This window comes from Penicillium crustosum (genome assembly GCF_028827405.1).
Source record: "Penicillium crustosum strain IBT 35664 chromosome Unknown utg000003l_segment0_segment0, whole genome shotgun sequence".
Taxonomy (NCBI): Eukaryota; Fungi; Ascomycota; class Eurotiomycetes; order Eurotiales; family Aspergillaceae; genus Penicillium; species Penicillium crustosum.
In genome coordinates this window covers 455,031-479,708 of record NW_026623124.1, presented here as the reverse complement: position 1 = coordinate 479,708, position 24,678 = coordinate 455,031, and the positions used below count along the sequence as shown (strand labels likewise).

Below are 24,678 nucleotides of genomic sequence, written 5' to 3'. Positions count from 1 at the left end.
ATTGCGCAACTAAAGGAAAAAAAGAAAAGAAACTACAACAACCCGGCTATTTTCGCCTATTTAGCTCTCCAAATTGCCCTGCAACTTATCGCAATCTACAAATCTCCATTGATTTACCACTGATAGACCGGAACCCCCGGTTAAGCAACAAAATGGGCAAAGACGCGTCCCCGCCACAGGGCATTACATCCCTGCTGGACACAGATCTGTACAAGCTGACGATGCAATGCGCGGTCCTCAAATACTTCCCAGATGTTTGTGAGTAGCTCTTACCGAGGAATGGGGGGATCCGGGGCTGATCTGGACGCAGACGTGACCTACGGCTACACAAATCGGACCCCGCACATGAAACTGCAACGCGGGGCCTACAAATGGCTTTTGGAGCAGATGGACAGTAAGAATATCCTTCCTTGTCGCAATCATACAGCTTCTAACTAATGCGCGCCTAGAGCTGGCTGTGATTCGCGTCACTCCCGAAGAGCGCGAATGGCTCCGTCAAAAGTGCCCCTACCTCAACGACGAGTACCTTACCTTCCTAGAGACCTTCCACCTCAGACCCTCCGAGCATATCAAGATCAAGTTCGTGCCGGAACAAGATACAGGCAGTGATGAAGATGAAGGCAACGTGGAGTACATCATCGAGGGCCTCTGGCTCGACACCATCTTGTATGAAATTCCGCTGCTGGCACTGACCAGTCAAGCGTATTTCATGTTCACCGACAAGGACTGGGACTACGAAAATCAGGAAGAAAAGGCATACCAGAAGGGTTGCACTTTGCTCCAGAATGGCTGTGTGTTCTCTGAATTCGGCTCGCGCCGTCGCCGCGACTACCATACCCAGGACCTGGTTATGCAGGGACTATGCCGTGCCGCAGAGGAAGGAAAGAAGCAGGGCTGGCCCGGTGTGATGGCCGGAACTAGCAATGTGCACTTTGCTATGAAATACAATAAGGGTGCTGTCGGTACCGTGGCACACGAATGGTACATGACCATTGCGGCTATCACGGACGACTACCAGAAGGCCAACGAGTTGGCATTGAGTTACTGGCTTGGCTGTTTCGGGGAGGGGGTATGTAATCTTGAAATTCTTAATATTGAGAAATGTCACAGACTGACTAGAGAAACACAGGTTCTTGGAATCGCTCTCACTGACACCTTTGGCACGCCGGCTTTCCTGGATGCGTTCAGCAAGCCTATTTCAGTACCAAACCAGAAGGGTGACATTAATCCGAACACGAAAACCTACGCTCAGAGCTACGCCGGTGTCCGCCAAGATTCAGGTGACCCAGCGTTCTTTGTCAAGCTGGTCCGGGACTTTTACGATAGCCAGGGCATTACCGACACCAAGAGTGTGGTATTCTCAGATTCGCTGGATATTGAGCACTGTCTGGAATACAAAGCAATTGCCGAAAAGGCAGGATTTAGCCCTACCTTTGGTGTGGGAACATTCTTCACCAGTAAGTTTGAGTTTCGTAAACCCGCAACACGCAAGATACTGACAGGTCATCAGATGATTTTATTACCAAGTCAACCGGAAAGAAATCCAAGCCCCTCAACATTGTTATCAAGATCGCCACCGCGAACGGCAGTCCCGCTGTCAAGCTCAGCGACAATTTGGGCAAAAACATGGGCGATTCTGCCAAGGTCCAGGAAGTCAAGAAGAAGCTGGGCTATGTCGAGCGCGAGTGGGAAGAAGGCGATGAGAGTCGCCGCTGGACGAAGCAGGCATAGACTGTCTACCCTTGCCATACTATTACCCACCGAGTCATAGAATATTTGCTAAACATTTGCTGAGCATGAGCCATGATCACATTGATATTGGGGAGGCTGTTATTGATTTTCGCTAGACATAATGTGCCAACTCCATAGAGAATAAGAATACATGATATCCTTGAAGACATCTCAATCCCATCCTTCCGGAATGAGACTTTGCAGCGATGTACATCTGAGTCCTGCGCACTCATTGTTTACAACACTTCGACGTCCTCATCGTCTTCGTACTCTCCGTCCTCTTCATCCTTGTAGTATCCGTCCTCCTTATCTTCATACTCTTCGCCCTCTTCGATCTCTTCTTCGTACTTTACGTACTTTTCGTACTCGCCCTCATTGATCGGCGCCTCCACATCCAGCTGCTTCAAAGCCTCATCAACAAACCTCACAGCAGCCTGAATTTCAGCGATATCAGTTAAAACTTCAGCAGCAGATGCATATTCCCCTCGCCAACACTTCTCCACGATATGACCACCGAGATAATCATTCTTCGGATACTCCCCATTGGCAAAGCGAGCACTGATGATCTTCTCATCTTCAAAGCTATCCAACTCAGGGAAAACCTCATGACCATTAATGAGATGATAGAGAGCCGATCCGAGAGCGAAGAGATCAGTCCGATAACTCGCAGACCAGAGATTCTCCCTCGGCATGTACGACTTGGCGCATTCACGGGTCAATCCATCAAGCATGGTCAAGCCGGTCTCGCGCGAGATGACCAAACCCTGGAAGTCGGCGAGGATGATATCGAAATTGTCGTCGAGGAGGATATTGTGCAGACAGATATCGCAGTGGATGACGCGCTTGGAATGCACAAAACACAGAGTATCGACGATCTGCTCACACCAGTCGATGCGGCGCTCGAGTGTCTCGTACGGGTGGTTCTTGATGTAGTTGCGGAGTGTGCCGTTGGGGTAGTATTTCAGGATGAGACCGTCTTCGGCAAGACCTTTGGATTCGACGATTCGGGGGTGAGGACCGAGGATTTGCAGAATGCGGTACTCGATTTTGATGCTCATCAGATAGTTGGGATCGTTGAAGTCAGAGGCGTATTTCAGGACTGATTTATCGTTTAGTCGCCCGACATGGCAGGAGCCACGTGAGATCACTTCTTCCACACCCGGGGGAATGCGTTCGTTTGGATCTTCGTAGCTGCGTCGGCGGACTTGGCGGAGTACATGGCCTGTCACAGGGAGCTGTTGGGATGTAGGTTGGTTGTGTTCATGGCTAGGGGGCGTGTATGTTAGTACTCACGTTCTGTTTAGGGATATTCATCGTGCATAGATTGCGTATCACAGTAAACGATAATGATGGGTCAATGCAAGCATTTGGTGTATGGGAAAGAAGAGCATGATTGGAAATAGAGAGAAGAGACAGGCAATGTACTATACGCGCGTGAAGAGAATAACAAACGATCTTGATGCTGAGTTTCAGAGCACATAGCACACGGCAACGACTAAGCGGCTATACCAGGGGAAGCCATAGTATTCTATCTAAATATGAGGAATTGGGAGTATTTACCATGTAGTTAATCATCTGAATTGGAATAGCTAAACAGTCTTTATCTTGTGCGATGCTTTTGATAGCTTCTGGTGTTTTCTAGTTCTGAGTCCAGTGGCTATCAGAACATAATAGACTCCCAAGAGACACCTTCCTGACAGAGCTGGGCTTCAGTAAACATAAATCAAGACAAGTACAGTTGTATAAAAGAAATCAGCTTCTCCACTTTGATCGTGCCAATCAATCCATTCTAGGTCTCATAGGCGTCATTCTGGTACTAGCTCCTAAGGTCGCGACACCAACCACTTTCATCATGTCCCAGTTCCCACGCACAGGGAAGCTTCATTACCACAAGTACAAGAGGTTGCATTTGATTTTGAGATGAGCGCCTCGTCATAAATGGAATCATGTCAGCATGTGCAAGGATATCATTTATGTTGTAGTGGAGTACTACGAGGGGTAAAAGTAGAAGAAGTTGTTGGCCTTAGGTGATAATTCAGAGTTTAGATACCCTGTCCATCAAAATTCATCCAAAGTACGCTCAGTCTGCAAACAAACATGTATTCCTGCATGTTCAACAATGACAAAACGTTGACCTCGAACCAAAAGGTATATAGACATATTAAGGCGGTGCATGGTGGCTTTTTCTTTGTCGTATCTCTATTGACGGTCGTCGCATGACGTTTGGCATTACTTGGATCAGTGGATTTCATTTCGCACCCTTGTTTCTTTGCCAAGGGACATGCCCATTTCACTCGGTCATGCACATCTTCAGCATGTCTATCGGCACCTCGACTCATGAGTCATGGCGAATGTCTTGTCACATTTGAGATCCTTTGCGCGCGGACAAGGGAATTCGGAGCTCGAAGTATCCTTATCACCATGAATCCTCATTACGTGTGCTTCTGCCGCACGTTTGGAAGCAAATGTCTTGGTGCATCCGTTCTCATCTTTCAAGGGACAAACCTATTTGACCCTGTCATACGCCCTCGTCGCATGTGAATTTGCATTCCCTTTCGAGCAAAATGTCTTGTCGCAGCCAGGTTCTTTTGCGTGCGGGCAAGGAAAACTTGGTCTCGTTTGCTCACCGGCATGGATATTCTTCGCATGGTCTTTAGCGGTCTATTTAGAGCCAAATGTGGTAGAACACTCCTCCAACGCTTCTGCGTGGTCGCAGGCAAGCGCCGATGTCCAGGGAAGCCAGTCTTGGATTGAATACAACTCAAAATGTTCCCAGTCCTTTATGAACCCTGGCTCTGTCCCATGAGTATATCGAGTTGACTCCATAGTCGAGAAGCAGCTTGACAATATTTGTGTGACTACGAAGTGCTGCAGGAGTGAATTTCTCTTTTGGTCTCTGGAAAACTCCACCCACAAGGTTCCTCAAAGAGAGAAGACCCGAGGAACCAGCTGTTTCGGGAATCTGGGAGTAATCCTTTTCTTTGCACAACCAGCCAGTCAGGAAATGCTAGCAAACGTTAGAAAAGGCTGGTACAAACAGACCATTCAAATGGGCATACCCACTCGTATATAATGGATGCCACTGCCTGAAAAAAATTGATATACATATATATGGAATGGGGCCTGAGTCCGTAGACATCCTTTCAGCTTAGTATTTAAAGTATCACGGGATTGGGCAAGACAAAAAGAAAGCGGACCAAGTATGAGGTTGTTTCATAAGCTCTCTTTCACTTGTATATACATACCAGTCTATATCCTCAGTGATGTTTCTTCTCATTAACAAGAGATGAGAAGTGTTCCGACCCACCATTGGAGAGCAGAGCAATGATGTCGGTAACATGTGGGAGGGTGACACAGACATCAACTTGAGCGGTCTTTCCATCTGCGTACATTGTGCGTGCTTTGCATTTGGCTGCTTTCACCTTTTCTTGTCTTTCAGATCATGACCAGGCATTAAAACCAAATTTTTTGTGGTATCAAGCCGAGATATCATGGTGGATGGGAAATGGCCGACTTGAAGGATAAATCTGGGAGTTGGTTCAGAGAGGGAGAATGATGGCTTATATGCCCAGGTGTACAAACAAAGTCACTCAAGCCTAAGCATATGATTCACAAAGAATACCATTTCACAGCTATACAATGTGTGTCTGCTTTGCTTGAATTTATGCCTTGCAGGCCATTTTATGTAGTCTAGTGCATATATACAAAGGTAGACCAATTACTGTCTACTTCCATCTTCTTCCATAAAAAACCAGCCCTTTTATCAATTTGAGACACGAAGACAATCAAATATCAATGTCAATTCGTTGTAGTTATACACTAGAACATGTCATCCTCAGACTGGAACCCCAAATCCCGATCCAGATCGCCGGTGATTTCGGGCCTTGCATCATTCATTGATTGATGACGAGAATGAACGGAGCGAATGTCATCTGTATCGTTCAAAGTAAAAGAGAACGGATCGTGGTTGGTTTGATCATGATCTAGTGGAGGTGTTGTCTTTTCGGGCTTGGGGAAGGCTGTTGTGTTACTGTACTGATTCAAGTCGGTGTCTTGGAACAGCTCTTGTGCCCAATCAATGGTGTCTGGGTCTTGGGGTGGTGGTGACATATAGGGTTTATCTTGCTTATTGAGTTTCGTTGGATTGGGAGGGGTTTGAATGTCGGGGAAGGAGTCGATGTCGATGGAGAGAAAGTTGAAAGGATTATTGTCTATGATACCGAGGTCGGAATATTGGTCAAAATCATTGGGGAATAAAGGTGGCGCAGGTTCATGTGTGCTCAGCATACTGGGAGTTCTTTGATGCATGTCCTCTTGCGTAGACGTAGATGAGGTTCGTGCTTGTGGCTTGGGAGTCTCAGTTACACTAACGGGTGGATGTGGCTGGGCTTGGGAGATGGTGTTGGCATTGCTTGGTTTCCTGGTCGCCAAAGATGTGGCAGGAGCGTCGAGGTTGTATTCCATGACTTGAAAGAATGTACTGGAGGCACCTGCCTGCATCTTGATGGCGGCCTCGATGTTGGCAAACTCTTGGCCGGCAGCTGGATAAATATCCTTAAGACAATGAAGAACTCGGATACAACGATGGAAATTGTCCACACTGCTTTCCCGGACAGCGGGGTCATCGGACATAGTGTTGGCTAAATGCGCCACAGCGGCAGGTAGAATCACGGTCACGCCAGACTGCGGTAGGAACCTTGTCAGGTTGAGATGATTCAAGCCTTGAATTATATGTGTGATCCCTGCAGCAGCGTCGTTCATTTTCACGCGGGCAGCATTGCGCCAGTCCGTTCGCGATTTGGATTGATCTTTTGAAGCACCCGTCCAAGGCCGGTGAAGTGCGCTGCTAGTAGCATGGTAGAGCATGCGTAGCATCGCTCCGTGAAGCAGTAGCACATCCTCACCATCATGGAAATTCTTCCCTGACTTCGGAATGAATTGTGCATCTTTAGGGAGCGCACTAAGCCACGAGTCGAGTTTCTGGCCGCATCGCGCAAACTCAGACTCGGAAGCCTGTCGAGGAATAAGTGTGACCGTAGTTCGGTCTGTAGCTCCAAATTGGCGTTGAGATGGTGTATATTGCGCAAACAATACCCTACCAATACATTGACAAAGTTTCACTTTCTCGATGAACATTGTGGCGAGGCGTTTTTGATGTGACACATCTTGGAGTTGGCGGCAATAGAACTTGGCAACCACATAGGGCGAGAAAGGTTCAAAATCAAAATCGTCCAGTTTGAGCATGGGGACACTGCTCGTTCCATCATTAACCTGAAGCGGGCGCCGCATACCCATGGCGATCAAGCGATCTCGAGAGTACAGACACCACCAGAGTCGGGAACGGAGCCTTCGAGTCTTTATATCAATTTCACCCGATGCAGGGTCTTTATTTAAACCGATCGACTGTGCTTGTGTGTTACAGACTCCAATCCAATCCCATATATCTCGCTGTGGGCTGTTCTCCGAATCAGACCAGTAGGTCATCAATAGCAATGTTTGGAGAATCTCGATGCGATCCTCTTCGCAGTCGAGAGAATAGAGTAACTATCGATTATGCGTTAATTGGATAATCTTGTAGCCGGTTATAGGAAAACAAACCCTTAATCGAGTAAAGAACGCATTACGCGCACTTTTCCGGGTTGAGTACCCGGCATCTTGCAGATGCTTGAGGTCGACGAAAGCCGTACCAACAAACATGACTGCTTGGAAGAGTAAGATGCTAACATTTCCCTCCGGGTCATTTTCAGCCACACATCGTAAGAACTCTTGCAAATTCAAAACTGGCATGAAACTGTGCACCCATTGAATGTAGCAGCGAAGAAGCTCGTCCCGCAATCCACTCTCTGGAAGTGAGAGAGCACCACGAAATCGCAAGAATTCCAAATCCTCCGGGGCGATGCGAGCTGGTAGGGGTTTTAAAAACCGGGGTTCGTCGTCCAGCATCGCCGTCAGTGGATCAAAATCCGGGTCTATCAAATCTTGGACGGCAGACACCATATTTGATAGGGGCATCGCGTGCTGTACATCGCGATTTCCACGTGTCCGCCATATACCGGTAGGTTCTGACTCGTGTAGCCATGGAGCCTGCGGATCGTATCCATGAAGATGGTGGCGCTTAGCTGTCGGCTCCTGGCGAGATTCTGCCAACTTGCGTTTAAGACCGGGGGAGGAAGACATGAGCTCTCATGTATGTATCATTTGGCCCTGATTGGGAGTAAAAGTATGGTCGTTACACAGAGAGGTCAAAACATAAGCTGTTCTGCAATGGCAAGAAGGCGGTGTTCGGAACCGGGGAAATGTGGGGGCGCTCTGCGGGGTCTTGGCCCCCCTGGGGGAGATCGCCGCCTTTTCCAAATTTGGTTTGTCACCCTTCGTGTTGTGCATAGGTTCCATTCGAGACCGAAATTGGTAAAATTTAATTGGCCGAATTTATAACATTTCCAACATTGAAGGTTGATATAAAAAAAAAGTCCACAATAATGTATATAGTTATATATAGTTACATGTATCTTGATCATCTCTCATAAAATACCTGTCACTGTACGTAAAGTATCATAGTCCGTCGGTTCCGTCGGGTTGGGGTTTCCCATCTCAGCACCGCTTTTACAAGGCTCACCGAGTAAATACCAGTAAACCCATGTAATAAACGCGATCACATCCATTGAAGCACTGACGTCTGAAGGAGCAATCGGTACCCACAATACCATTTATTGGTGAAACTTTCTGATGGCCAGCCAGGACTATCCCTCCAACTGGGCATCTCTAAAAGTGCTTCATCCCCCGATTGCCACACTCAAAATACACCTTATGACGAGATAATGCAAATAGAGAATAGAGAGGCCCCAGGTTTTATATTGACCGATTCTATAGGCAAAAAGCCCTTTTACTTGGTTATGTATAGTGGCACGTGCGTAAGTACTCGAATATATATTAGATCTATATTCCACCTATATTTAGAACATGCACACAGCCTTCACCCTTTCATTATATCGGTGTCTCAGTTATATCCTTAGGCTTCTTCTGGCACTTGCTCAGTCATAGGTAGAAAACCCTTCTACGCTGGAAGGGAGGCGATTACCAAAAGAGAAGCGCTGGGAGAATTTGAAGAGAGTAGCTAACTATGGTTTTTTTTGGCGCTCAAGTGGATTCTACCCGAGAGAAAGATTGAAAAAATAACTGACACGAAGGGGACGCACTCATCTGGTTTAATCAAATTGTTCTAACATCGGAATCGTTCTAGTCCCATGTAATGCAATATTTATGTTTGTCTACCTAACGATTCCGTGCCCTGGTTGTGTCGACGGGGACGATGCGCTAGATGGGGCGGAAATTACCATGCCTGGAGTACTTATCCAAGCTGTAATGGTAGTGGGTACATGAATATTCTGGGCTAGTGCTCGTATGATTTGCATCGGTGTTAAGGGTGACAAGAGAGAAAATATGAATGTCATGGATTTTTATTGGGTAGTAGCACTACGTATCTAATGCGAATACGTATATCTCCAGGGTCATCTTGAATTGGGAATGGAGGAGGAAGAAGAAGGTCCTGCTAGATCTGTGGTACCCTGATTGAATATAGATGTCACTATAGTGCGCTGCCAAGATAATCATGTCAACTTATATCGCTCTCTATTTCAAGCATGAATTAAGATTGCTATAGCTCTCTTGTTTTACCTTATGTATTAAATGGCGCCCCACATGGATTCAATATTTTAGACAAGAAATGTATACATTTATCTCTACTTATTGGAGTCACCAATTAATGGGCATCCATTTGATGGTCGACATTCATAATATCGAGGAATGTAGAAGAAATGGGCTCTATTGAAACCAAGCGCGATAGCCTAGATACCTAATTCCGCCTCTTCCAACTCTTTAGGGACCAAGTCGTGATTATCATAGACCAAGGATTGGATTGTACCACAGCCGGACATCCGGCAAATGGCAAAATTCCTGATATTCATGAATCTCAAAACAAGACACAGCATGTCGGATAGTACATGCCGTGCCAATAAAATATTGTACACATTATCCAATCGAAAAACTACCGAGCGAAAGATGCCCACGCATCATGTTTTCCTTTGACCGACGCCGATATGCTTCCACAGTTTCAAAAGAGGGAGTCCGAGTCGTATCACCGGAGGTATAAAAGGCGTTATGATTTTACATACTGCGCGAAGTTAGATGATGTTCATTCGGTTGATCTCGATGCAGACGTGTCGGGTTGGCTGGACTTACGGAGGAAGGAGGAATTCTCCGAAGCTGGAGTGGAGGAACGCGATGCCGGCCTAAAACAGATATCGTCAGTTTCATGGATCACAATGGAATGTTGAAATTGCTGATTAGCCAAAACGTACACCGAAGATGACGATGCTGCGGACAATGGTCTTGTTCTCGGGGTTGGTGGCCTCGTCGTAGAGGGTGCTGACGAAGCCCTTCTGGGGGCGAGAGCCGGAGGGAACGATGCGCTGGTTAGGGGCCATTTTGTATGTGATATGAGAGACGAGTGTAGAGGACTTGTGTTGATGTTGATGTTGGAGTGATGATCGGACGTCGAGAAATCTGCGGCCTCGGAACGCTTGGCGTCGCTGCGTCTTTAGCTCTTATTGGTCACCGTATTACTTTTGCCCGCGTAGTGAAGGACGATGCGACAGCGTCGTCTGGCCTTTCCTTTATATTTATATTTTCCTCACTGCTGCTTTGAACGTTTCTCTCATATAATCAATCTCATTTGATATACCAGCGTGTCAGAGATTGGTTGCCTTCACATTGTCCACTTAACAGGCGTTTTAGCCGCAGCAACCATGACGAACGTCGATGAGCTCTTTAAAGTGAGTTCCAAGTCCGTCTACTTAACGAATGCATATCTGACGTCCAAAGAAACCATCTGCCACAGGTAGCGCTAAGCGCAAGTTCGAGCCCGTCCAAGATCCAAGTACGCCCTTTCCCCGCAAACGAGCTGGCCGCAAATCCTGACGATAACCAACAGATGAGGTCTACAAATCAGCAAAATTAGATGCAAGTGGGGATGTGCGATCAAAGGGGAAAGCGCCCATGGTGGAGGATGAAATTGACGATGGTGAAGCTGGACCCGAGCTCCCTCCAGACTTCGAAGATGACGTCCCAGATGACGAGGAGGGCCGCTTCTTCGGCGGTGGAATGGAGCAGAAGACAGCCCAGGCAATGGAATACATTGATCAGCAAGAGGAAGACGAGGCTCCGGTACGGAACTTGGGGTACACGGTATATGTGTCCAGGTGCTGACAGTACTCATCTAGCCCGAGAAGTTCGACTCTGCGTGGGTGCGTCGCTTCGCATTGAATTTCGAGAAGAAGATCTCCAAGAACGCTGAACTACGAGCAAAGTTTGAGAGTGATCCGCAAAAGTACGTGGATACCGGAGCAGCTGTATTTACTAGATGCTAATTATGCTGCAGGTTCATGGCTTCCGAGGCCGACTTGGATACTGAAATCAAAGGCTTGTCCATCCTGTCTGAGCATTCTGATCTATACGAGGAATTTGCTAAGATGGGGTGCGTCGCATCCTTGACCTCTCTCTTGTCGCATGAAAATGCCGACATTGCAATTGATGTCGTCCAGATAATCAATGAATTGACAGACGAGGATGTGGAGGCAGAGCAAGAACAATGGGATGCTCTTGTTAACGCAATGGTATGTTGTGGCATGATACTATGGGTCACAACGCTAACTATGACTAGATGGAGGCTGATCTCATCGAATTGCTCGCTCAAAATCTCTCCCGACTTGATGAAGGTTCTGAGACAGATCGGGCGGGAGTATACTATGTGCTAGGTGAGTATCATGTTTTTATTGAAAATGGGAGAATTTGCTAATTAGATACAGGTGTAATGGAAAACCTGGCCTCCCAGACATCACATGCGGAGAAAATTGGACAGGACGCTGCAATCTTGCCCTGGATCTTGTCTCGTATTCAGCGAAAAGAAGCGGCGGTCAGCCAAAACAAACAATATGCCGCAGAAATACTGGCAATCCTTTTACAGTCTACCCCAAAGAATCGCACGAAGTTTATTGAGCTCGACGGGATCGATATCCTCCTCCAGCTGCTCAGTGCATACCGGAAACGGGATCCAGCCAAGGACTCTGACGAGGAAGAATATGTCGAGAATCTGTTTGATGCTTTGATCTGCCTTGTCGAGGAAGATGCAGGGAAAGACAAGTTCGTGGAGGCCGAAGGAGTTGAGCTTGCGCTGATCATGCTCAAGGAAGGCAAGTTCAGTAAGCCACGTGCTTTGAGAGTTCTTGACCATGCCTTGGGCGGAGTGGGAGGTGCACCAGCCTGCGAGAGACTGGTCGAGGCAGCTGGCCTGAAGACAGTTTTCGGAATGTTCCTGAAGAAGGTAAGCTCGGTCTCTCACAGTGAAATTGCGTTGTGCTAATATCCATCCAGCAAGAGGGCCAAACTATTGAACATTTATTGGGAATATTTGCCTCCCTTCTCCGTCTTCTGCCCGGTGGTTCTGCTACTCGCATCCGGACGTTGGCCAAGTTTATGGAGAAGGACTACGCGAGGATCGAGAAGCTCGTCAATCTCCGGCGCGAGTATGCCGCGCGCGTGTCACCTGTCGAACAAGCCATTGAAAAAGAGCGCAGAACATTTGATAAAGAGGAGCAAGAACTTATGGCTGGCGAATGGTTGTCGAGGCGGTTGGATGCAGGTCTGTTCTCATTGCAGGTATGATTTCTCTTCTTTGCTGGCAAGGCTGTTCGCTAACTGCTCTAGACAATTGATGTTATTCTGGCATGGCTCATTGCTGAAGATGATGGAGCGAAGAAGAAGATTGTCTCACTTCTTGCGGACCGTGACGAAGATTTGTCCCTAATCCGCGGCACGTTGCAAGGTGAGTAACCCACATCGCTATAATAGTCGGAGCTAACTCGGGTAGAACAAATCGAAGGTCTCGGAGAGGATGAACCGGGCCATAAGGACTTGAAGGACATGTTGAGCACTCTTTTGCAGTTTGTTTGAACGACGACGGAATTGTAATGTATCATAATATCATTGTTACCAATAAATCACATCCAAAAGGTCCACACCTAGGAGCCAACATTCACAGAGATTCCACCCAGATATATTATGTCGTTCGGGTTCAATGTGTTGCTCTCATAGACCTCATTCCCGTCACTTATATATGAATTTTAATGTAAAGATGGCAGGCATTTAGTAGCTTTTAATTAGAGCCTGTAAGTGTGAGAAAATGGGTTTGTGCCTAAGAGTTTCATAGATTAAGGTTGTCGGGGAACGCGCATAAAATGCGTTTGTCGCTATATACATTCTTGCATGAGTCGATAAAACTCAAGTTTGCGACACGTCTTCAACTATCACCCCTCAATACAATCAATCCATACAATTTGTCAACATACATGATTCTATACCCTAATCTCTCTCTCATCATGATCTCCGCCATGTTTCCTTGGCGGCCAGGAGGAATCACGTGCATCTTCGACCACAATATTGCAAGGGCGGTGAAACAAAATCACGTGCAACCCACCCCATCGAGACTAGCGCCTGGCAGAGAAGCATCCAAACGTCTGGAGATCAGTCCCTTCATCGGAATATTGTCGGGGAGCCTCTCATTCATCCCCCCCAGTTTGTCAGCCTTGCCTTTTGCATCTGTCTCTGACTTCCTGACTTCTTTACAACTCCCACTTTCAGAAACTGACAGGCGGGCGTTGCAGCGCGCTGGGCGATTCTCGCGGAGCTGCTCCCACGCCGACGCGCCTTGCGCTTTTTTTGTTTCCTGTTTCAACTCTCTTCATTATTTTAATCAATATCTAACCCCAGTTTTCCGCAATCATGGCGGACTACGACGAGACATACGAGGAGGACTTTTACGATGAGGCGGATGAGGGCATCACCTCCGAGGATTGCTGGACGGTGATTTCGTCCTTTTTCGACTCGAAGGGTCTCGTCTCTCAGCAGCTAGACTCATTCGATGAATTCATCTCCTCGACGATGCAGGAGCTTGTGGAGGAGCAAGGCCAGGTGGTTCTCGACCAAACTCTCCCCCCTCCGAAGACGAAATCGAGCCGATCGTTGTGCGCCGTTACGAGCTCAAATTTGGTACTGTCATGCTTTCGCGCCCATCCGTTACAGAAGGCGATGGCGCGACCACGATCATGTTGCCCCAGGAAGCTCGTCTACGAAACCTCACTTACGCTTCCCCACTTTACCTCGGTGTCACAAAGAAGATTGTGGAAGGCCGTGAGAGGATCGGCAAGCCTAACAACGATGACGATGATAATGATGGCGAAACCGATGCAAAGACTCAAGGCACATACCTCGAGTGGAAAACGAAGCAGCTGCCCCAGGAGCAGATGAAGGAGGAGACAGTCTTCATTGGAAAGATGCCCATTATGCTGAAATCTAAATACTGTATCCTCAAGGATTTGAACGAATCGTCACTTTATGCTTGGAACGAGTGCCCCTACGACTCTGGTGGTTACTTCGTCATTAACGGCAGTGAGAAGGTTTTGATCGCCCAGGAGCGCAGTGCGGGCAACATCGTCCAAGTCTTCAAGAAGGCACCCCCCAGCCCGACACCATACATTGCCGAAATTCGAAGTGCAGTCGAGAAGGGCTCGCGCATGCTTTCATCGCTTACTTTGAAGCTGTTCGCCAAGGGTGACAGCGCCAAAGGAGGATTTGGCCCGACTATTCGCTCGACGCTTCCATATGTTAAGGCCGATATTCCAATCGTCGTTGTTTTCCGTGCGCTGGGCGTCGTTTCCGACGAAGATATCCTCAATCACATTTGCTATGACCGCAACGATACCCCCATGTTGGAGATGCTGAAGCCGTGTATTGAGGAGGGCTTTGTCATCCAGGACCGTGAAGTTGCCCTAGATTTCATTGCCAAGCGTGGGTCGTCACAGTCGAACCTGAACCACGATCGTCGTGTGCGCTACGCCCGGGATATTATGCAGAAGGAATTGCTGCCTCACATTTCTCAGAACGAGGGCAGCGAAACTCGCAAAGCTTTCTTCCTTGGATATATGGTGCACCGACTTCTTCAGTGTGCTTTGGGTCGCCGTGATGTCGATGACCGTGACCACTTCGGAAAGAAGCGACTTGATTTGGCTGGCCCGCTTTTGGCAAGTCTTTTCCGGACTCTTTTCACCCGAGTAACAAAGGATCTTCAGCGTTATGTGCAGCGATGCGTTGAGACCAATCGCGAAATTTATCTCAACATTGGTATTAAGGCTAGCACATTGACCGGTGGATTGAAGTATGCTCTTGCTACCGGTAACTGGGGCGAGCAGAAGAAGGCGGCTTCCGCTAAGGCTGGTGTGTCTCAGGTGCTGAGTCGTTACACATTCGCTTCCTCTTTGTCTCACTTGCGCCGAACCAACACACCCATTGGCAGAGATGGAAAGATTGCCAAACCTCGCCAACTCCATAATACTCATTGGGGCCTGGTCTGCCCGGCCGAGACACCCGAAGGTCAAGCTTGTGGTTTGGTCAAGAACCTGGCACTGATGTGTTACATCACAGTTGGTACACCTGCCGAGCCCATCGTGGACTTCATGATTCAACGTAACATGGAAGTCCTCGAGGAGTTTGAACCGCAAGTGACACCCAACGCGACAAAGGTGTTTGTCAATGGTGTCTGGGTGGGTATTCACCGGGACCCTTCGCACCTTGTTACTACGATGCAGAATCTGCGTCGACGAAACATGATCTCCCACGAAGTCAGTTTGATTCGTGACATTCGTGAACGGGAGTTCAAAATCTTCACTGATACTGGACGTGTATGTCGGCCACTGTTCGTTATCGATAACGACCCCAAGAGTGAGAACTCGGGTGGATTGGTCCTTAACAAGGACCACATTCGGAAGCTTGAGTCCGACAAAGACTTGCCAACAGACTTGGGCCCAGAAGAACGCCGGGAACAATACTTTGGATGGGATGGCCTGGTACGTTCTGGAGCAGTTGAGTATGTCGACGCCGAAGAAGAGGAAACCATCATGATTGTCATGACCCCCGAGGACCTTGAGATATCTCGCCAGCTTCAGGCCGGCTACGCTCTGCCAGAAGACGAAACCAGCGACCCCAACAAGCGTGTTCGGTCGATTCTCAGCCAGCGTGCCCACACCTGGACGCACTGCGAAATTCACCCTAGTATGATCTTGGGTGTTTGCGCCAGTATTATTCCTTTCCCGGATCACAACCAGTCGCCACGTAACACATATCAGTCTGCCATGGGTAAACAAGCCATGGGTGTTTTCTTAACGAACTTTTCCCAGCGCATGGAGACTATGGCCAACATTCTCTACTACCCGCAAAAGCCCTTGGCCACCACTCGGTCCATGGAGTTCCTGCGTTTCCGAGAGTTGCCCGCCGGTCAGAACGCTATTGTCGCTATTGCAACTTACTCTGGTTACAACCAGGAAGATTCCGTTATTATGAACCAGAGCAGTATTGATCGTGGTCTGTTCCGCAGTCTCTTCTACCGTACCTACGCGGATACTGAGAAGATGGTTGGACTGCAAGTTGTTGAAAGATTCGAGAAACCCATGCGGATTGACACCCTTGGCATGCGCAAGGGTACTTATGACAAGCTGGACGAGGACGGTATCGTTGCTCCCGGTGTCCGTGTCTCTGGAGAAGACATTATTATTGGAAAGACAGCTCCCTTGGCCGCCGATGCGGAGGAGCTCGGTCAGCGCACCAAAGCACACACCAAGATTGATGTGTCGACGCCTCTGCGTAGTACCGAGAACGGTATCGTTGATCAGGTGTTGATCTCCACTGGTAACGATGACCTGAAGTTCGTCAAGGTTCGCATGCGTACCACCAAGATCCCCCAGATTGGTGACAAGTTCGCCTCTCGTCACGGTCAGAAGGGTACTATTGGTATCACCTACCGACAGGAAGACATGCCTTTTACTCGGGAAGGTGTCGTTCCCGATCTGATTATTAACCCCCACGCCATTCCGTCTCGAATGACCATTGCCCATTTGATCGAATGTCAGCTCAGCAAGGTTTCCGCTCTTCGTGGATTCGAGGGTGATGCTACTCCTTTCACTGATGTCACTGTCGACTCCGTCTCTCGTCTGCTGCGTGAGCACGGCTACCAGTCGCGTGGTTTCGAGGTCATGTTTAACGGCCACACTGGTCGCAAGATGGTGGCGCAAGTGTTCCTGGGTCCTACCTACTACCAGCGTCTTCGCCACATGGTGGACGATAAGATCCACGCTCGTGCTCGTGGTCCCACTCAGATTCTGACTCGCCAGCCCGTGGAGGGTCGTGCCCGTGATGGTGGTCTCCGTTTCGGAGAGATGGAACGTGATTGTATGATCGCCCACGGTGCCAGTGCTTTCCTGAAGGAGCGTCTCTTTGATGTTTCTGATCCGTTCCGTGTTCATATTTGCGACGACTGCGGCCTGATGACACCGGTTGCGTAAGTTTAATCCCTACTTTATTGGTTTTTCATCGCACACCAAACTAACCGTCTTGATAGGAAACTGAAGAAGGGCCTTTTCGAGTGTCGTCTTTGCAACAACAAGCACCGTATCTCGCAAGTCCACATCCCCTACGCCGCCAAGCTGTTGTTCCAAGAGCTGGCCTCCATGAACATTGCCGCTCGGATGTTCACCGATCGCTCTGGGGTTTCGGTGCGTTGATTTACGGTTGCTCTCTTCATATTTGTACTTTAATGATCTTGCTGGAAAAATGCGCATCTGCTTGGCCTGTTTCGCGGCGTCTCGGAGGATCGTTGGCCATCGCATTACAATAACCGGCCCTACATACTTGAATTGAAACACTTTTTGTGTAGTTTTTTCCATTGCTCCTACCTAGGTAGATCTATAAGTAGAGTTGATGCTCCAACACATTCAACACGGCTATACCCCTTTCTTTTGTTATACACCTTAACCTTAACCTCTCTTGTCTCCTGTCGCCACACATATTTGAATCTACTGAGATATCCCGATCCCGGGTTCTGGGAAATCTAGTCGGGATTCGTGGCTACAACTACAAGAACCATCAATCTACAGTAAACATGAACGCAGGTCATATCTCATTATTCATTGGCACCTCAGAGTGAGACCTAAACCAAAGCATGAAACAAGTCCATGACATCGGAGGGATGTTCTTTGGTTGACGAGATACCGTTTTTCATCTTGGTCAGGCCTCCTTTGGATCCAGGAGGCTCAAGACAGATCTTGTCGTCTTAGGGCTTGTGCTGGTCAGATCGGGATCTTGACCGGTTCAAGATAAGCTTGTCGGAGTCCACGAGGCTGGATTCGATGATCCAGGGTGGATGTTGTCCACATCGAAATACCTAGGTATTGTAATCGATGGCTTCTTCTTCTTCTTCTTTAGCACTCTTCTTCCCCAATCCTCTCTCCTATTCCCCTTCTTTCTCCTCCCCTCTCAGCACACAATCCTCATCCCCGCCCAACCGCAGCGCGAAACCAGTCCACCCACGGCCCGGGCTGTTTTTGGTAAATTTTTTATGATTTTCAGAAATCAAAACAAACGCAATGACCAAGTCTCACCAGACCCGAACAAGTCAAGCGAAAGGAACAAATAGAGCAAAATAACCTAGCAAGGTCCCAAGAACCCGCCACATAATACCCCATCTACCGACGAACAACAATACCCTGACGACGAACAGCATTGCGAGCACGGGTGTACTCCTCATCACTCTCATACTCAGACTCCGAGCAGCTATCGTCCGAAGACTCAACGTATCCACAGCGCGAACCACCACAGTCAAGCTTGACACGGTCACCCTTGCGGGTGATACCGTAGCGCTCGCAGCGGCAGTGGACAGGGGGCTCACTCATAGACGAGAGCGAGGAAGGCGAAGTGGAGCCGGAGGACGACCGCGACGAAAGAGATGACCCCGCAGAGCTGGGCGGGCTGTTCGAGTACGAGTACTCATCTGACAGGCGGGAGCCCGCGAAGCGACGGGTGAGGTCGTCGACGGTTGGAGCGAAGTCTGCTTCGCGGAGTTGGCGGGAAGCGTAGTGCTTTGTTGGCTTTGGGTGCTGGATGCGCGAGGGGGACAGGGCGCGGCCAGTGGCGATGTTGCCGCGGCTGGTCTTTGGTGCGGATGATCGGGTGCTGGGCTTTCCGCCGGGAACATCGAGGATGTTGAGCTTGCGGCCGGTGGTGGGCTCGACGGTGTATTCGACGGCTGGGTCGTGGGATACGTGGTACCCGTCCATCATGTAGTAGTACCAGTAACGACCTCCGAGTTGGAGCATTGAGGTCTGGAAGCGGAACTTGCCGACCCAGGCGCCGGGCTTGTCTTCGCTGGAGAGCGGGATCTGGCGTTGGTAGTTGTCCCATGAACCGACCAGGTGGACGGTCTTGACGTTGGACGAGGTCCGGAGGGAGAACTTGAGTTGAACGGCGGCCATGATGAATCAAATGTAGACACAAAAATTGGAATTGTTAAAAAAAAGGGTTTGTCGTGAAGGCAAAAGATCAAGAGTATCGTATATAGCTAGAACAACCTAAAACTACCGGAGTTTGGGTTGTCAAAGTTGACTGGAAATATTGGACTCTTTGCTGATCTTTGGGAAACCGGTCCGACAAAGAAAAGAAGAATAATCGAGCGAGATTATATTAAAGTTGAGTTTGTTGTAGATATCTGTTAAACAGCGAAATCAAGTCGACCGGCGACAAGTAAAACTGTTAATAGTTGTAAAATTCGAGGAAAATCCGTAGCAAGGCAGAATCTCAAAGAGCACAGCTCGTTTGAGAGTAAAAAGGGTAAAAAAATTAGAATAGTATAGAAGATAAAGAAAGAAAAAAAAAGGTCCAGGCAACCAGTGCTCAGGATCACTCGAATAGGGCAGATATACACAACAAACGCTCGCTGAAGAAAAAAAGAGAGAAGAAATCCGCCTTGAGGTGGCTATGGCATTCTTTTAAGCAGGTCGATTCGATCAGCAGTGCAGAATCCATACTGGAGGTGAGCGGGTAATTGACGATGTTGGTTGGTTCAATGCAAGTTGCACTGTGATGTGCTGCCCTCTTGGCTGTGGCCAATGACTGACCAGCATTTAACGCTGGCGCTCGGACCAGAAGAGGAGAGAGTTTGTTGTACGAGAGGGCCATTGTCCAAGCAACTTCAAGGATTCAAGGATTGGAAGTCTGAAGAAGTTGTCAGCCTCATTAATTGTGGAGGGGGTATGTGTTGTCATGTCTAGACTTTGTTGAGCCTTGGGGGATCGGAGTCTCGGGAGATATGGGATGAGGTTGGACCGTCTCAACCCCTCATCTTCGTAGATAGGTTCTGGAAGTATGCGGGGAATGTGTGTCTCATGCCAATACAAAGAACTAGCAACATTAAAGACAGGATTTCAAAGGATCCTGGTGTGTGTTAATGTACTCTCCGAGATTAAAACATCCGAGTCACAGACGTCACCAGTCCTTCCTAATTGAAAATCCGCCGAGACTAAGACGCGGGATGAGATGCATTAGGCCCGATTGAATCAAAGACAGGCTGACCGGGATTATTGGAACAGGGATGATGGACAGGGATGATATTGAGGTGATTGTGCCATGTGGATGAAGTGCCGACCTTCTCCTTTTCCGCCTCTTCGGCAATTGTCTCTCTGTCTTTCTTTGTCTTCTTCCTCCTCTTAATATTCTTTCCCTCATTTTGAGAACAAAAAGAAAGAAAAAAAAGACACTTCAGTATAGAAATTGCGACCGGTGGATTTCCTTATCTCTCTGATTGGTCCAATCCTTCAATCCTTCTGCGATGGTAGAGGTGGGTAAAATATATTAACGACAAGGGGGCATCTGTAAGGCCGTTAGCGGATCCATGAGACACGCAAAGCACTAAACCTGGAAAGAGTCATGTATCCGTCTGGATCCTTGATGGGTTCTTTTGTCATTTCAATCCTCACAACGTGTTAAATAATGGAGTTCTTGTCTTTTGTCTTTGAAATTGCACTTCTTTTCTTTGAGTATTTCTAGCGATGGACAAATCAATCGAGATTGTAAGTGAATGCTTATAATCCAATTGACCGGGATCTAATATCAATAGGATCCGGTTTACTATGGCCGTGGAGGTGATAATTATGTAGATAGTGACTTTGCTTCGTGGGTATATGCACTAGACTACTATCAATCAATTCTAACCTAGACTTCAGTGAAACAACCTCTCTATCATCATCCGTCTATCGGGGAGTGTTTGAAAATGGAAGACGGTATGCATATGTTCGAATCTCCTGAGGTTGGACATTAACAATATATCAGCTATCAGACTGTGAGGGAAGGTGCATCTTGGTACATACCTGAACATCAACTCTACGATATGCCTTCTAATATTCCTCTAGGTTTCCATCCGACGACCAACAATTTGAGAGTTTAGAGGCAGGGTGAGTTATGATATCACCACACTAACACACATAACACTAACTCAACCAGTCACCTCCTGTGTATACTTCTAGACTCCAATACCGGCAACCCACTCTACCAGGCACCACTGAAAGACCCCAAAGTATAGACATACACCCAGAAACAAAGGAGCCATTGAAAGCCCTCACTGACCAAATGCAAGCAAATCCTGGATATCGGCACAGGCCGAGGCACCTGGGCCATGTAAGAGCACAACTTCCCCAACCCAAGAACACCAACTGACAAAATACAGCGATGTAGCCGACATGTTCCCAGATGGTAAGTACATGTATTCATACATATAATACCATAGCACCTAGACAGCGAGCTGACCAAACCAAGCAACTGTCAGAGGCGTAGACCTCTTCCCCCCACCAGGAGACTGGCTCCCCCCAAACTGCATCATGGAAGTCGACGACGTCCTACAGGAATGGACCTGGCGTCAACCCTTCGACCTAATCCACATGCGTCAGCTAATAGGCGCCTTCACGCCTGTTGAATGGGATGGTCTATTCGCTCAGTGTTACAAGTAAGCCTATCTACCCACGCCGCCTCAATACCTACTACCCTTACCCTACTTCCTTCCTGAATGCCTATCTAACACCAAAGTACCAGAAACCTAACCCCAGGTGGCTGGGTCGAACAAATAGAAGGCGACCCCCGAATCCAATGCTCAGATTCAAGCATGTCCCCAAATTCCAGTATGGTCCAGTTCACTGAAGCGGTATTCCGCGCCGGACAGGAATGGAATCACCCCCTCGATACGCTGGACACGATGCGTACGGCGATGGAAAAGGCCGGTTTTGTGGATATCCATGAGAATTTGTATAGGTGGCCTGTTGGTCCGTGGGCGCGTGACCCTACACTTAAGGAAGTGGGGAGGTTGCATTATCATCAGTGGATCGCTGGTATGGAGGGTTGGGGCATGTATCTTCTTACTAAATTTGGGGTTCCAGTGCCGTGGGCGAAGGAGGAGGTTTTGGTTTTGTTAGCGAAGGTTAGGAAGGAGCTGCAGGATCCGCACATTCATATGTGGCAGTATGCGTGAGTTTTCTTTTTTTATTTTACTCTATTGGATATTTGATAGAGCGGTTGAGCTAATGTTACATAGGAGGAGGGTTTGGGGGAGGAAGCCTACGGCGGAGGAGAAGGAGAAGGAAGAGGAAGGGAAGGTGAAGAGTGAGGAGGTTGATGCTAACGAAGTCTGAGTTATGTTTGTTTACTTGGTGTAATTGTTCTGAATAATATGAGGTACTAAGCTGGAAAGTCGACATGACCGGCAGATCATCCCTTAGTCCCCTCGTTCCGCTGCAAGGTGCAGTGGTAGTCGTTTGGAATAATCTGGCCCTTCAGAACTATCTAGCTCTTGGAGTAGATCCAAATCACTTCGAGTGACGTTTCGAATTAGCTCCTTGAAAGTGTTGTGATTTACTGTCCATATCGCACAATTAAACGCTTCAACGTCAAAATAATTTTTTGTTCGATCATATTTGAGCAAGATCATCCACGCTCTCCAAATTTACATGACTGTCTTGAGCTTGGCCGTATGTGTTCTGGGTAGTTTTAGAAGAGCATTTCAGCCTGGCGATCCCCGGACTTGAGATTGCTAAGCTTGAGGGTATTGAGCTTGCTGCTGTTGAGCCCGGAGCCTTCTAGCTTCATGAGATTTGTTGATCTGTTCCCACTCTTCTTCTTCGTCTGGACGAAGCTTTCTAGAGAAAAACTCTTGCAGCATGCTCTGACCTAAATACTGATAGCTTTTTTCAACGTCCTGTAGTGTTTCCATCACTTTCGTTTGGCCAAAGACATCTATAAAATCAAGAGGGATGCCAAAATTTTCTGGTCGCCTATTCCAACCAGCAACAAAAACATTTTGAACAATGCCGATAGCACCGATGCCAAGAAGAAACCAAGTGTTCGTCTTTAGACCCGATGCGGCGATAAGAAAAAGAACCCAAAGAGTCGAGAGTATTAGAAGAATAATTCGGGTAAGATTATTAGTAGAGGCATCAATGTTGCTCTGCCCCGATGCCAAATCTTCAAGATTCAAGCCATGTTTATTACCTAGGATGACGATAGCATGTTGGGCGCCGTTGCCTCTAGTAAGAACATAGGTCTCTTTAGACTTAGTCCGACATGCCCACTTTTCCTTCTTCCATTGTGGGAGAAGGCCCGTGGCAATGGCAAGCGCATTACCACACACTGTGATTAACAAAATACCCCAATCGCCAAACAGTCCACAGGGTATAGCTGCGATTCCCAGCTGAACTACCAAGACAAGCAAGCCGCTCCAGTAGACCATATCGCGCTTTGCTACGCCAGCACGACTTGTGTCACTTGGCTTATAGATAGTAACAACAAGGCCAGCTCTTGTTGGCTCCTCTGCATCCGTATCTCGGGCTTTCATCTCGATCCACTTTGTGGTCAAGAGCTCTCTAGTCTTTTGCTTGGTCGCAAGGTCGCTCCATATCTCAAAATCGCGCACAATTCTGCCTAGAACCCAGCTCGAATTGTTTCTTATTTGTCCGTTCTTGCCGTTGATGACTTTGCATTGGCAATCTGGGCTCTGTGGCATAAGCTTGTTTTCGCCAACGGCAGAGACAAGCGCGGAGACGGAATAAGCTACCCATCCTATTCGAGCGGGTTAAGTTAGCATATAGCTAGCGTCGGAATAGGGTATAGAGGCGCAGTACCAAATGAGAACGTGAAAGGCGTTAGTCCGCCATCTGCGAGTTGCGCCAGAGCGCGAGCGACGACATCACCGCCCAAAATGAGTAGGACACTGAAAATATCGCCTGGGTGGATATATTGATCCCTGAATTCATTCGAGGTTGTAGCTGGATTGAATCGAGAATCGCGGGGTATTAAGGTAGCGAGTAAAGGCGCCATAATATCTAACCCGGAATAGACAAATTGTATACGGAGTACGGAGTAGAGAGAACAGGAAAGCGATGAAGAACCCTTGGGTGCGAGTGAAAATACGAACTGAAGGTGTGGCAGGAGAAATTTGAGGAAATAGGGCTTCTCCACGGGACTAACTTGATCGCCTAGGCGGGGAAAGGGTCCAATGGATAGGGGATTCTGGGGGCTGGCGCAAAGCCGCATACGAAGACCACTTAAGTTATTGCGACTAATCATTGGATATAATGGCTGACATTAAAACACTAACCTCTTGGCACCTGTATACTGTATATAGCCACGTCAGAGCTTTGTTGATTGGTGTGTGGCTACAGCCTGCCTCTGCGCCCGCTACCTATCCTGAAGATCTCTGCGGTTTGGCTCGCAATGGGCAATTTGTGAATAGTGTGTCTGTAATATCAAAACATTAACATCACTCTGTCAATTACCCTTGAACCCTTCATGTGTGTCTATAAGTAAAGCTCGAAGCTGGAATTACACTTCTCTGCCACTAGTTAACACGTCATTAACAAAGAACTTAATTTATCAACAAGGCGGTTTGGCCGAGTGGTTAAGGCGATTGACTCGAAATCAATTCCATTCGTGGGCGCATGTTCGAATCATGCAGCCGTCGTGTCGTGCTTA

The 24,678-nt window shown here is 48.0% G+C and overlaps 10 protein-coding genes across 10 annotated transcripts; 5 read left to right on the top strand and 5 right to left on the bottom strand.

Moving 5' to 3' along the window:
- Positions 1-152: 152 nt before the first annotated feature.
- N7487_007246 (nicotinate phosphoribosyltransferase) lies at positions 153-1,731 on the top strand (the record flags this gene model as incomplete). Its single annotated transcript, XM_056874976.1, has 5 exons — positions 153-258; positions 311-394; positions 450-1,069; positions 1,130-1,457; positions 1,511-1,731. 5 exons carry the CDS (start codon positions 153-155, stop codon positions 1,729-1,731), a joined length of 1,359 nt encoding a protein of 452 aa, XP_056727164.1.
- Positions 1,732-1,967: 236 nt separating this feature from the next.
- On the bottom strand, positions 1,968-3,045 carry N7487_007245 (protein kinase family protein; the record flags this gene model as incomplete). The annotated part of the gene is made up of 2 exons (XM_056874975.1): positions 1,968-2,966; positions 3,025-3,045. 2 exons carry the CDS (start codon positions 3,043-3,045, stop codon positions 1,968-1,970), a joined length of 1,020 nt encoding a protein of 339 aa, XP_056727163.1.
- Positions 3,046-5,550: 2,505 nt separating this feature from the next.
- N7487_007244 (transcription factor domain-containing protein) lies at positions 5,551-7,908 on the bottom strand (the record flags this gene model as incomplete). Its single annotated transcript, XM_056874974.1, has 2 exons — positions 5,551-7,275; positions 7,330-7,908. The coding sequence occupies 2 exons, from the start codon at positions 7,906-7,908 to the stop codon at positions 5,551-5,553; spliced, it is 2,304 nt and encodes a 767-aa protein (XP_056727162.1).
- A 1,740-nt stretch (positions 7,909-9,648) lies between these two features.
- N7487_007243 (uncharacterized protein) lies at positions 9,649-10,237 on the bottom strand. The gene is made up of 3 exons (XM_056874973.1): positions 10,089-10,237; positions 9,970-10,019; positions 9,649-9,901 (listed from the first exon to the last, which is right to left on the bottom strand). The coding sequence occupies exons 1-3, from the start codon at positions 10,212-10,214 to the stop codon at positions 9,895-9,897; spliced, it is 183 nt and encodes a 60-aa protein (XP_056727161.1). The 5' UTR covers positions 10,215-10,237; the 3' UTR covers positions 9,649-9,894.
- A 298-nt stretch (positions 10,238-10,535) lies between these two features.
- On the top strand, positions 10,536-12,738 carry N7487_007242 (beta-catenin-like protein 1; the record flags this gene model as incomplete). The annotated part of the gene is made up of 10 exons (XM_056874972.1): positions 10,536-10,562; positions 10,612-10,666; positions 10,721-10,953; positions 11,010-11,116; positions 11,168-11,402; positions 11,450-11,543; positions 11,595-12,109; positions 12,160-12,444; positions 12,493-12,610; positions 12,656-12,738. The coding sequence occupies 10 exons, from the start codon at positions 10,536-10,538 to the stop codon at positions 12,736-12,738; spliced, it is 1,752 nt and encodes a 583-aa protein (XP_056727160.1).
- An 828-nt stretch (positions 12,739-13,566) lies between these two features.
- On the top strand, positions 13,567-17,535 carry N7487_007241 (DNA-directed RNA polymerase II subunit RPB2; the record flags this gene model as incomplete). The annotated part of the gene is made up of 3 exons (XM_056874971.1): positions 13,567-13,755; positions 13,800-17,173; positions 17,234-17,535. The coding sequence occupies 3 exons, from the start codon at positions 13,567-13,569 to the stop codon at positions 17,394-17,396; spliced, it is 3,726 nt and encodes a 1,241-aa protein (XP_056727159.1). The 3' UTR covers positions 17,397-17,535.
- A 298-nt stretch (positions 17,536-17,833) lies between these two features.
- Positions 17,834-18,217, top strand: N7487_007240 (uncharacterized protein; the record flags this gene model as incomplete). Its single annotated transcript, XM_056874970.1, has 2 exons — positions 17,834-17,870; positions 17,988-18,217. Coding segments are annotated over 2 exons (267 nt in total), but the record flags the coding sequence as incomplete, so codon positions are not given.
- A 139-nt stretch (positions 18,218-18,356) lies between these two features.
- On the bottom strand, positions 18,357-19,142 carry esdC (GTP-binding protein EsdC; the record flags this gene model as incomplete). The annotated part of the gene is made up of 1 exon (XM_056874969.1): positions 18,357-19,142. The coding sequence occupies one exon, from the start codon at positions 19,140-19,142 to the stop codon at positions 18,357-18,359; it is 786 nt and encodes a 261-aa protein (XP_056727157.1).
- Positions 19,143-21,539: 2,397 nt separating this feature from the next.
- On the top strand, positions 21,540-22,343 carry N7487_007238 (class I SAM-dependent methyltransferase; the record flags this gene model as incomplete). The annotated part of the gene is made up of 3 exons (XM_056874968.1): positions 21,540-21,664; positions 21,751-22,179; positions 22,247-22,343. The coding sequence occupies 3 exons, from the start codon at positions 21,540-21,542 to the stop codon at positions 22,341-22,343; spliced, it is 651 nt and encodes a 216-aa protein (XP_056727156.1).
- Positions 22,344-22,741: 398 nt separating this feature from the next.
- On the bottom strand, positions 22,742-24,024 carry N7487_007237 (uncharacterized protein; the record flags this gene model as incomplete). Its single annotated transcript, XM_056874967.1, has 2 exons — positions 22,742-23,766; positions 23,829-24,024. 2 exons carry the CDS (start codon positions 24,022-24,024, stop codon positions 22,742-22,744), a joined length of 1,221 nt encoding a protein of 406 aa, XP_056727155.1.
- Between the last annotated feature and the right edge of the window lie 654 nt (positions 24,025-24,678).